The sequence below is a fragment of the Archocentrus centrarchus genome, chromosome 5 (genome assembly GCF_007364275.1).
Source record: "Archocentrus centrarchus isolate MPI-CPG fArcCen1 chromosome 5, fArcCen1, whole genome shotgun sequence".
Classification (NCBI taxonomy): Eukaryota; Metazoa; Chordata; class Actinopteri; order Cichliformes; family Cichlidae; genus Archocentrus; species Archocentrus centrarchus.
In genome coordinates this window covers 17,603,400-17,616,419 of record NC_044350.1, presented here as the reverse complement: position 1 = coordinate 17,616,419, position 13,020 = coordinate 17,603,400, and the positions used below count along the sequence as shown (strand labels likewise).

Here is a 13,020-nt window from a genome sequence, read left to right as displayed (position 1 = left end):
TAAAAATACTAATGCTACATAATTTACTGTATGATATCTGGTTGTATTAGGCAGTTGTTGAAAATGTTGCAAATCAGTCGGGTCTGGTTGAAGTGATACAAGATTTTCACTGTATGTGAGCCCTCAGAAAATATCACAATTCATGTTGTTATTGACCAGGTAACAACTCCTCTGAATGATGGACAGAGGAAACAAAAACATACAGTTATCCTTTTTATGAACTGGAGACCCTCCTTTATATTAATGTCCATGTTTCTGTTTTTTTTTTCCTTCAAAACACAGATTTAGAGATTAGTTTAATTCAACTTAGTCTTTGTTGATAGTGACTCTCCTTAAAAATCTGTCAACTACAGTATGATGAAATGACATAAGCAAAATAAAAATAAACTTTTTATGTCATGTCTTCTTGTGTGCAACTCCCCCTAAACAATACTAAACAATACTGAGGACATGACCTCTGTGTCCTTGTTACAGCTGCAGTTTTTAGTGCTGTGTGCAATGGGCAGCAAAGAGGCTTATGTTTTCAGCTCTGAATGTTTGACTTCAAGACAGTTGAGTTTGTTTTGTACTCTTTTCTTTCCAGGTGTGAATAAAACTGCTCATGGCGATGTAAAATATTCCTCTTTTAGTGTACCACGTAAGGTGTTCACATGCTTTTTTTCTTACGCATCGATCTGACATTTAGGTGTCTGTGTGTTTCTTCCTCTCTGCAGTGAATGGTACCTGAATGGAAACTACCTTGTGATCATTGTATCTATTGCAATAATATTACCACTGGCTCTCATGAAACAGCTAGGTGAGTGTGCATTTTCATGTCTTTGTTTATAGCAGGATCAAGTAGGAGGTGGATTAAACAGTGAACAAGGTGGTAACAGAAAATGAAGAGATTTACTTTCTGAAATGGTTTTGCTATGTTGGGAGCAGCCTGGCTTTAACGATGCAGGTTTTACAGAAGCTACTCGCAACTCATGTTGCAGCAATGCTGTGATGAAGAAATTGATTGATAGAATGATAACATTGGGTCTTAACATCATTGCAGCCCAGGGGTAAAGTTTCAAAATTTCAAACTATCTTTGTGAAACCCGCCCTAGATATTACAAAACATTTGGCTCTTAAGATTTAAAATAGTTAGCACTCAAGGATGCTTTGAGCAGATTTTTGTCCATTATCAAGGCTCAAACAGTGAATCAAACATATTACCTAAATAAGAATTAGTCTCTGTTTCAATGCCGATGTCTCATTAATAGGTTTACTGACAGAGAAAATTATGGTTTCTTCAGTTCCCTCTTTTAGCAAAGAGGACAAAACCCAAATGTGAGACACCAAAAGGAATGTCCAAAAAACTGCAAAGTTTAACATCAGGTAGGGTGTCATGCAGGTGAGGCAGGTGGGGCAGACAAAAGACAAAATTAAAACAAACTACATCCACAAATGAAATTAAGTATGGGAGTATATATAAAGATGGTAAATGGACTAGTTCTTATATAGCGCTTTTCTACTCAGTATGAGCACTCAAAGCACTTATACAACCTGTTTGCATTCACCCATGCACTCCCATTCATACAAGCACTTCCATTTTTACAAAGCTAAGTGCTTTTTTTTTTAATTAACTAACATTCACACGCATACATACTCCGACAGAACGGTCGGAGAGCAACTTGGGGTTAAGTATCTTGCCCAAGGATACATTGGCATGTAGCCTGGAGTAGCCAGGATTCGTACCGCTGACCTTCCGATCAGTAGGTGACCTGCTCTACCTACTGAGCTACAGCCACCCCGGCGAGTAAATAACAGATAGGACACAGGTTTGGCAGAAAAATAAAGCAAAGTCTAAAAGAAAAAGTATTAAGCAAGTTCAAATGTGAAAATAAAACAGGAAATGTATGTAAGAGAACCACAACATGCCTCCTCCTTTGTTACATGCCTGATAATTAACACTGTGAGAGACAAGAGGTCATTAATTTTATAAATTACAACTCTCGTGACACACAGTGTGTTTCAGAAAGTCAGTGGAGTTTCATGCATGATAAGCAGCTCAAAATAAAATAAATGGAAAGAGGAAAAAAGGGACATCTAGTTTGGAGAAGAGAAGCGGGGACATACTGCCTGACCTCCTGTAAGAAGTCTGTGTCCTGCCGAATCACTAAGAACCACAGCCAGTTGGTGCAGCCTGACTCCAGTAATAAGCTCTGAGCATATTAAGTCAGTTTATGCTGTTATGCTGCTTTACCTCACATGTGATTAACTATTAGTGATAGGAGATAGCTTAAATATTTCTTAGATATTGTATATTGTATTTCATGATGAGAGAAAAGCTAATAAATCATTTGTGTTTTAGGATATCTGGGATACACCAGCGGCTTTTCACTGAGCTGCATGGTTTTCTTCCTCATTGCAGTAAGTCCTCTGATTTTGGGTATACTCACATGTAAACAAGACATCACATCTTTATTATTGTCTGTTGGGTGACAGCAGAGTCAGATGCACTGGGACCCTCCCACCATCTATTTAGTATTCCCTACTGTCTCTACTCATTGCTATGGACTAATGTCTGCATGCGGCTGTTCCAGGCTGTCTTCTCTGTGTTTCTCTGACCTACTTTTGGCTGCGTGAGCTGTAATCCACTCTCTCTCTCTCTCTCTCTCTCTTGGTCTCTCAGTGACATATTTTCTACCCGTTTACATATTTACTTTGTCCCAAAGCCTTCGTTTCTACCTGACACTTTTCTACTTTACACTGTACAGGTCATCTACAAGAAGTTCAACATCCCTTGCCCATTTGGGGGCAATTCGTTTAACAGCACTACCAGTGGGATGAATGTCACAGATCCTGGTGGAGAGGACAATCCTGCCTGTATTCCCAAAATGGCCAACCTCAACTCTCAAGTAGGTTCACGTATGTCACTGACTCTGCAAATCCACCTCCACTGCCATGGCCTCTGACAGCCACCCACTTATTTCACAGTCATCTTCAGCATGTTGCCAGTGCCACTTCACAGGCTAAGCATGGTTTGAAGCACTCAATTTCACTGAAGGACATCAGGACATTTATCAAGTTTCTAATGCTAGACAAATCTCACATTAATGCAAGTCTCACAGGCGGACAGTGACCCATGAGCTGTCTGATAAATTGCTTTGGCATTTGGGTTCCTACTGTGAGATCATCAAGTTTGCCCTCTCTGGGCCAAAGAGACAGGTAGTGAAATGGGAAAAGCCTGACATTTTACTAAGTACCTTTTGTTTTTATTTCTTTTTCCTTACAAAGAGTACATACTTTCACAACAGGATGGTCTTCAAAGAGCCTTAACTGTAGCTAGATAAATTTGTCAGTTCACTTACTTTCCAAGGCCTGTTCCAGGAAGCAGGTTTAACAAACTGCATGCCTGACCTGGAACTTTTGAGTTTTTGAACACTGAGATGGGAAACTCTTGACTTTTTGTTTTCAGAACAGGTGATCAGAGTTAACTCTGAGTATGTTCACAGTGAGTCATGTGCGTGATTGTGGGCAATAAAGAAAAGCCATCATAAATACCAGAGGGGGTGGGTGGGTGGGCTCAGCGCTGTCCACTCAGTGGTCATTTACCCAATGCTGATTTTTCTCAATAGATAAAGCTGGAATCCTACTGAATTTAAAAATGTTAATTTAAAATATATTTTTCAGCTTTTAATGTTATAGCAACAAAGTGCAGGTGACAGCAAATGAAGATAAAAATGAAATTAAAGAGATACAACTGATTAAGGGTGATTTTGGTGTCTTCAAATGTAAACATTTCAAAATGCTACTTAGGAGCAGTTCATGACTAATGAACATATTTCAACATGAAATGCAGTTTGAATGTTTTTAGAGTCTCTCACCCAAATATTTATGTCATCTCAACAAAATGCCACTAACACGCATTTTCCATCAATGAGCGACTGCAACAAAACAAATGTTTGTTCATTGATCAGTGTTTTCAGTTCCTAAAGCATCAAACTTTCTTTTTTGGTTTAATTGAAATGGTTTATTTAAACGTTGCTTCACTAACTTTCAGTGCAGGGGAAGTGGACGGTTCTCCACAGAGTCCCAGTGTTATAACCATGTAGTTTGTTTATTTTTGTTCTGAGCTGATAATAAATCCATGAAGTCCATTGATCACTGTCTCTGTCCTCACATTGATGAAAGATTTATTATAAAATCCATCATGTTAAATAATCCTATTAACAAACTATTATCAAACTGGGATTTCAGTATTTGCAAATGTGTAAAAGTGCAAAATAAGTTGCTCTGATATGCGCTTTGATATTGCCTGTATGAACAAGGAAATGTAACGGAGTGTTGGACAGCTGCTTCAGGTGCAGTAGGAGAGGAGAAGGTCAGGATTTTTTTGAAGCATACCAGCCAACATCAGGTTAGGTTCACAGAGTCTGTTTTCCCAGTAGCTCCGGTTTATGAAACAGAAACTCCAGAGTTTCCATCATCCTAGGGTTAACAAACTCAGACTTTTCATTAAACCTCCTTTCTGGGAAAAGCCCCAGAGCATTAGCAAAAACTGATTAGTTGTTCCTTATTTTTTATGAAATCCTATCAAGATTTTCTTGGCATCCCTTAAAGAAGTATGAAACTTTCTTTGCCCAGGCTAGTAAGACCAATTCCTGCTGCCTAGCAGCTTACCAGTAAGGCATTCGTAAATAGGCTAAAGCTGGTCCACAGCCAGGCCCAAGTTAATCACAGGGAAACAATTAGCTCTCTGTGATGTGTCTGGGGGAGTATTGGGCAGTAAAGCGCGAGGTTGGTGGTAAGACGTCTGGGATGGCGCTGCTGTATCTATGGTGACCTGTTGGGGTTCATTTTCAGACGGCCTACACCATCCCCATCCTGGCGTTCGCCTTTGTGTGCCACCCCGAGGTGCTCCCCATCTACACAGAGCTGCGCAAGTATGTTCATATAATGGAAACTCCTGCTAAGTTCTTGGATAAGAAATCAATTGCATAACAAAGAGCAAAGCTACTTTGTCTGCTTTGTGCTTGCCTCATCATATGCACTCAGTCACATGCACTGCTTTCACTTTATTTTGAAGTATGTTGGCACTGCTTGAATGGTGTAGCATGTTGTTAGTGTAAATGTACCATCCTCTTTGACCCACTGATGCTTTTATTTGAATCTGTGCATATTCGTGCAAGAGAAGTAGCCCTGGAGCAGAAGACGGTATTTTATAGTAACTGGGCTACATGTTTCCTTCGTGGGCATAATACAGTAATGTGTTGTGTGTATGTGTGTTTGTTTGTGTGTGTTTATGACATCACATGGCAATATTTTCTGGTTTCAGTGCCACCAAGAAAAAGATGCAGCATGTGGCCAACATCTCCATTGCAATAATGTACATCATGTACTTCCTGGCTGCTCTTTTTGGATACCTAACTTTCTATGGTGAGGCCTGGTCCTCTATCTATCTATCTATCTATCTATCTATTGATCTATCTATCTATCTATCTATCTATCTATCTATCTATCTATCTATCTATCTATCTATCTATCTATCTATCTATCTATCTATCTATCTATCTATCTATCTATCTATCTATCTATCTATCGTCATGTTATAAACTGAAGGTCTGTACTGTTGTAACTATGCCCTCTAGTGGCCATACTGTTTTACTATTTGGGGATTTCTTATAGTATTCTCATAGTCACATTAATATAAAACACAGCAAACAGCCAATATAACACAAGCATATTAGCAACAAGGACATAGTGAAATCATTAAAATAAAAAGAATGAAAAGCAAACCTACCAGCAAGCATGCATATTAATAAAGTTACATACAGGTTAATTAGTCCAGACAAAACAGTCCTCATCAACATCCCAGATACCACATGTACATATACTAGTTCCCTTATAGCCATCTAGTCTTCATTTCCCAGCCAATGAGGATAGAAAATATTCATGAATACAAATATATACATATACATGAACTTAAACATATACCTATACATTACCCTGGAGCTGCATGGAGATGTAATCACTTAACATAAAATAATGGGTTGTGCATTGCTTAAAATGCATTTATAGACCTGTTATGTGGGTGTCTAATTTTCTCTAAATAGTTTTCCTGTGTTTAAAACAGCTTTAATCAAAAATGTATGAGAAGGAGGGATTTTCAAGTGTTCTTTCCTTATACCTGCTCTGTTTTTCTGTGTTCATGTCTTCCAGGTGAAGTGGAAGCAGAGCTGCTCCACACATACAGCCGTATTGACTCATATGACACTTTGATTTTGTGCGTGCGTGTGGCTGTGCTCACTGCTGTCACACTCACTGTGCCAATTGTGCTCTTTCCTGTAAGTACACATTTAGAACTTGCTGTTGATGCATCAGCTGACACACATGGTGCATCTTATCCTGTGAAACATGGCTTCTTTTTTTTTTTTGTCCCAATAAGGTAAGGAGAGCAATCCAGCAGATGGCGTTTCCTAACAAGACATTCTACTGGCCTCGCCACATCGCCATTGCATTCATTCTGCTCCTTTTCATCAACCTACTGGTCATCTTTGCCCCCAACATACTGGGGATCTTTGGAGTCATTGGTAGGTAGATCAACCATGTGACAGGGGGGTTACATTTTATTTATATAGCACCAAATCACAACAAACAGCCTCCTCAAGGCACTTTATATTGTAAAATAAAGACCATACAATGATTACAGGGAAAACCCAACAATCAAAACGACCCCCTGTGAGGAAGCACTTGGCAACAGTGGGAAGGAAAAACTCCCTTTTAACAGGAAGAAACCTCCAGCAGAACCAGGCTCAGAATGGTTGGGGTTGAGGGGAGGGAGACAGGAGAAAAACAACAATATTTATAAGCCTGCTTACTTCAATGTGGCTGTAATTTGTTCCTGAATACAACGTGTCGGTGTAAAAAAAAAAAAAAAAAAAAAAAAGAAGAAGAGAAGAGCTTCCTTGTAGTGATGGATGTACAGGGAGCTATTAACTGAATCTGGAGCTCTTCAGATCTTCACAGTGAGTTTCAGTGCAGCTGTTTGTCTAGCAGTCATCCACTGTGGCCCACTCCTTATTCTCAAAGTGTCATTTTTGGACACAGCTATATGACAGCGCTAAGAAGGAGATGAGGAAAATTGTGATGATACATTTTTAAGTTGGCCCTAAATCGTTTTCTCTATATACATATCAGGACAACAAACAGCTTTCATTCATTGTTTTTCTATCAAAGGGTTTGTTTTTGTAATGCTCACCACTGCCACAAGAGATGTGCAACAAAGCAACACTTTGTGCCTTAAAAAAAACCCTTTAGGAACTTAGATGTAGAACACTGATTTATTGAGACAACAAAGGCAAAAGCTGTAGTTGATAAATGGACCACAGAATGAAATTTCACACACTGAGATTGAGAGATTGAGGTTTATGTTTTGCGTGTTACCAATGGTCTGTAATGACTTACTTTTCTTAATACGCCACCAGAACCACAAAGTAAATCCAGTAAAAAAAATTAAATAAATCCACGTTGCTGAATCGTGCTTGATCACACCTTATAAAAATGTACAAATAATCATCTGTAGCTACAAGTGGCCCTACTTTTGGGCATTTACATCACTATTATTTTTGGTAGTGGAAAAATTAATATAACTAAATATCTTTCCCATTTTCTGTTAATTTCCATATGATTTATGTCACTACAGTCCTGAAGAATGTTACTATTCATGGAGACTCATGTTCTAATATGTGTTTTCCAGGTGCCACGTCTGCTCCTTGTCTCATTTTTATCTTCCCTGCTGTCTTCTACATTCGCATTGTACCCAAAGAAGAAGAGCCACTGCGCTCCGTCCCCAAAATCCTGGTGAGTGCATTGAGAAGGTCAGAAAATTAAGTTCAGTTGAGCTGAGTTTGTAAAGAGTTTAAAGCTGCCAACACATAGTATCTCTCTACAACATGTGCTTTGTGAAAGGCTGTCTGTGGCTTGAAAAATTAACAAAAAGGCAGAGGAAAGGAGTAAAAGCTCAAATGGGGCATTTGAACAAAAAGATTCAACATCTGTAGTTGGTCACAGTAGATTTTAAATATGTTAGAATTGTAAATTTTTTAAAAAAAGAAACCGCTGCGTTTGAGATCATTTAGAAACCTTCTAGCCACGACCTACTTAGTCTAGAGTAGATCTATAGACAGTACAGATTGAAGTTGATTTTCGGTTGTAAAATGTCTGTATCGTGGTAACAATTCTTTCAAAAAACAAAAAAAACCCAACAATAACTTTTGCCGCCCTCTTTGAAACTCTTTGTTTACTCTCTGACCACGGCTGGGTGTGCTCAGAAAGTGCTGACTTCCACCTGTAACCACACCCAGCGTTGACATCAAAGTGTGCCGACGCATGCTGGGACACACGTCTGCATTACTGAGGCAAAGGCATGAAGTTAAACCAACCAGCAAAAGGCTCAACAGAAATATAATTTTCAAGGGATGTTATGCTAATCTGTACAGTGTGATCGGTATTCGCTGATATTGCCAAACATTTATGAAATTCACACATACTGAAAGCAGCGTCGGCCTCAAAAATCTTGTGCCACATGAGTAAACCCGCTCTGCCAAATTTGTCTGCAACACATCATAACAAATGTGTATTTTCCTTTAATATGATCAAAAAATCTATAATGATATGTTTGTCATTAGCTTGTATAATTTCACACATCATTTCTGAAATTTATATCAAGTATTGTATCATAGTTGATAGACAAAACACTTACAAAACGCTTTCACTCCGATGACACTGGAACACATAACATTTCATATATTTTATTATGTATTTATTAATATTATTATACTGCAATTTTGTCAGAAATTCACGATCTGCAGTGTGATTTGATACACCTGCCAAAACACAAGTTTTACTCCCAAGTTGTCACACACCCTTGAGCACATATTCACCGTGCAGGGTTACCCAACCAGCAATACTTTTCTAAACCAAACCAAGTAGTTTTTAGTGCACAAACCTCACCAATGAGTGAGTGAAAACAAAGGGACATAAAACAAGTGTTTGATTGTAGACCAAGTATTAAAAACAATCCTTATATTTAAAATTTGAGGTTGGTCTATTAACTTTTGGGTCTCTGAAAATGCAGGACTATGTATAAAAATGGCTGTAATTCCTAAACAGTTTTACAGCTTGTAAAACCCACCTGAATTAAAGCTGAAAGTTTAACAAAGACGGTCTGTAACGTGAATGCGGTGACACTCTGAACTGACATTACAGTTACTTGAACATGATGCCTCCGAGCATCCGAGCAGCGGTCATCTCCGTTCTCTTCACTGCCTCTCTTTAACTTAGGTTCTCTGTTTCTGTGTTCAGGCTGCCTGCTTCGCTGGGATTGGTTTCCTGTTTATGACAATGAGCCTCAGCTTTATCATCATTGACTGGACATCGGGGACTAGCAAAGCCAGCAGTGGTCACTAAGCACCACCTCCCATTTCTTTTTTCAGGTTTGATATTGTTGATTTAGTCTTGTGTTGTAATTTTACTGTTTTTACTTTGAATCCTGTTTGATGTTGGAGATGCCCTTTTTGTTTCCGTAAGACGATATTAGACCCACAGAGTCTAGAGTTTTGGGTGGCTCTCTGTTCCTCAGCAAGTGCTCTCACTCTGACGAGGTTATGTTACACTGCGCATCCTGTCAAACAGTGACCGTAGATCCGGCCCAGCAAGCTTTGACGAAAGACTCATAGTGAGAAAGACTGGTGGTGACACTTGGAGGCTGTGCCTTGGGAGTAAGATATTAAAACAAACAACCACAAAAGCAACAAAGTAGAAAGCTGCTGTCTTTAACCACCTGCACCTCTGTTAGTTATGAGCATCTGATCCTCTTACTACTCAGATTTTATCCGAAGATTATCTATCTATATCTATACCTGCAAACTCTTACTTAGATTTGTAATACGCAATCTAAAGGGACCTCCCTCTTAACTGTTGAATGAAATTTATTCATCAATAATTCTTTTATGATTTTCATGTCCGTAAGTATTATTATTATTATTATTATTATTAAAGTAATCTGAAAAACTAAATATTTACTTTTATGCACAACTGCAGAGAAAAGTGAGAGTAAAAGATACCGAACAGATGGAAGGAATAATTCAGCATTTTGGTAACCATTGACAGACTGACAGCACACCTCTATCTTCATAGTAAATATGTATTTACAGCCAGTGCACAGTTAGTTTATTTTAAAATGTTGAATTATTCCTTCAAGGTGTGCTGCCTTTAGCCCCCTGCTTCCTTAACCTGTGCTGCTGCTGATATTTTTATGTTTTCTGGGGCTGTTAAAATCCTCACCTCTGACAGAGCAGGGTGCAAAACCACAAAGTATATGGCACCGTGAGCACATTTACTATAATGTTCCTATACAATATGATCTAGATCTATATTTTTTATTATTAACCTCTACTTGATGAAAAACCTCAGATGATGCAGTACATATTAATGGGTTGATCCTCAGCTCCTGTTAACTGAGCCCATCAATACCAGAGAGAGAGAGGTTTCTTGGGTGTCTGGATTACACATTATGTAAAAGAATGCCTATATTGTGCAAATAGTTTCTCTTTTTCCTGTGTTACTGTGTAAACGACTGTCACAAATGGTACTGAAAACCTCATCTGTGAGATTGTACAGATCAAAGACGTAGCTGAAATGAGTACGTTTTGATTTTTACCTGGGAGAAGAAAAAAAAAATCATGTGTTCTTTCTGCACATTTACCGGAAATAATCAGAGATAACCAAAAGTTGAATCTGTATAAAACGACGACAGCAGGGTCACTTAACGAAGTGGTTAGTAGCAGTTTGGCGTCTCGAAACATTTCCGGTGTGCAGCACGAGCCTGATCTCTAACAGAGCGACAGGGGTTTTCTGTCTCATTATTAATCTTGCAAAGTCGGCGGTTAGCAATAGCACTTTTCTTTGATAAGCACAACTTCTTGTAGCCATTAATTTGGTGAAACGCAAACACGATATATTTGATAGCTGTGATTTTAAGGGCATGTCCTTTGCATAACTAAATCTTAATGTAATGTAGGTGATGAATAAGTAATGTATCGATGGTTGTCAAAAACTACTTGAAATGATCTCATTAATGTTAGCTTCCCTGTAATCGTTAGTTTTCCGCTTTCATCTGTTCTTTAAACACGACGACTAATTTGTTGGATGTATTCTTGGAGCTTTTTAAGTGTATGTGTTTAAAAAAAAAAAGATGCTCCACAGTATTTGATCTATATGACCTGTATGCATTTGTGTTGTTTAACCTGCACCTATACTCTGATCAGAAGTATAATTCAAGTGCTCGTCCTCTACCATTGATATATTAACTGTTGTTTTAAACTCCATGTTCAATGTATAAGTTGAATCTGATTCAGTGATGAAATAGAAGATTATTGTTTTTTGTTTTTTTTTTCTTCTTTCATTTGTTTTTTGTAGTCCGTGGTATATTATCAGTGGTATAGTCGGGTCATGTCCTTGCTGCTTCCTGGCAGGCAGTAATCTGCTAACTTGGAGTTGTTAGTGAGCTGCCTACATTTCTTTTCTTCTGCTTTTTTTTTATCATAAATTCTTTTACATCACCCTACTATAAGTGCTGCGTGGGTAACTGAATATGGTCTGTCTGCTTGTTACACAACAAACCTCTTTTAATCCATTTCTATTAAATATTGTCTAGATGTAATGTGTATATATGTATCTGTATGGGGAAGAATCATCTGAATCAGCCACTGGTGCATAACTTAGTGTTTGGTATTGTGTAACCAATGCAATGGTTATATTTATTTCCCAATCTCATGTTTTTTTTGGCCATGTATGTAACGTGACGCCATTGGGTGAATGCAGCGAGTGTACAGAAGAGTTTATAAATGGTGCGCGCACACACGCGAAAGCCTCACAAAATGCAAAAAAATACAAAGAAACACACACAAAAAGAAGCATCAACATGTGGGGATACACTGTGTTAGTGGTTGGTAACAGATGATTTCTGAGGACCTCTGTTTAGAGCTAAGTGTTGTTAGTCTCCTCCTCTCCCTCTGTGTGATTTTTGGAAATGTGTATGACTGAATAGTAACATATTAAATATTGACATCAGCCAGCATCATTTATAAATAATGTATATAAATGTATACCCTTTATATTCTATATTCATATCTAGTTTGTATAATGTAAATAGCGATTAAAGTTTTAGTCCGATTAAAAATGTAAATGTAATCATTTTCAAAGTGCTTTTAAACCTTTTTGTCCTTCAAGTCATGTCTATTTTCTGGTATCTCTATATATTTTAATATGTTGCTGGCAGTTGTTGTACTGTAAACAATGTTGCAATAAAGATAAAGGGTAACATGACTTTGATCTTTTGTGATCTTTCACATGTAATAAAGCAGAAAGGGCTGTTTTTCTCCTATTTTTCCTGTTTGTATCCTTTGACTAACTTGCCTCCATACATTTAAATGCCTAAATTAGGTAATTCTGTAATGCATATTCCAGTCAGTTGCATTCTACTGTACATGTTGTACTAAATAAAATATCAGCAGCTTTAAATCAACCACTGTGGTCCATATTGACATGACAGCATCACACGGTTGCTGCACATCCATGATGGGAATCTCCCATTCCACCACATCCCAAAGGTGCTCTGCTGGATGGAGATCTGGTGACTGTGGAAGCCATTTGAGTACAGTGAGCAGGTTATTTGAGTTACTGTTGACTTCCTATCAGTTTGGAGCTTATAGGCCATTTTCCTCTGACCTCTGACAGCAAGAACAAGACATTTTTGCCAAGAGAACTGCCGCTCCCTCGATATTTTCTCTTTTTGGGATCGTTCTCTTTAAATTACAGATACTCAGACCAGCCTGTCTGCAGCAACAAACATGGCATGTTCAAAGTCTCTTTAGTTACCTTTCTTCTCCGCTCTGATCCGCCGGGTGAATTTCAGCATGTCTACATGTCCTACTGCACTGAGCTGCTGCTATTTGATTGGCTGATTAGAAAGCTGCAACAGCCAAAGGG

At 38.3% G+C, this 13,020-nt stretch overlaps 1 protein-coding gene across 2 annotated transcripts in view; it reads left to right on the top strand.

The window, feature by feature from the left end:
* The window catches only part of LOC115779806 (sodium-coupled neutral amino acid transporter 3-like), a 42,360-nt gene extending 30,003 nt beyond the window's left edge, over positions 1-12,357 (top strand). For both annotated transcript variants that reach the window (XM_030728632.1, XM_030728631.1), the window contains 9 exons: positions 714-796; positions 2,339-2,397; positions 2,745-2,885; positions 4,834-4,913; positions 5,306-5,406; positions 6,190-6,314; positions 6,416-6,560; positions 7,727-7,830; positions 9,334-12,357. In XM_030728632.1, the coding sequence (XP_030584492.1) occupies positions 714-796; positions 2,339-2,397; positions 2,745-2,885; positions 4,834-4,913; positions 5,306-5,406; positions 6,190-6,314; positions 6,416-6,560; positions 7,727-7,830; positions 9,334-9,438 (943 nt within the window). In that variant the 3' untranslated portion in view covers positions 9,439-12,357. The remainder of the gene's footprint in view (positions 1-713; positions 797-2,338; positions 2,398-2,744; positions 2,886-4,833; positions 4,914-5,305; positions 5,407-6,189; positions 6,315-6,415; positions 6,561-7,726; positions 7,831-9,333) is intronic.
* Positions 12,358-13,020: the final 663 nt, after the last annotated feature.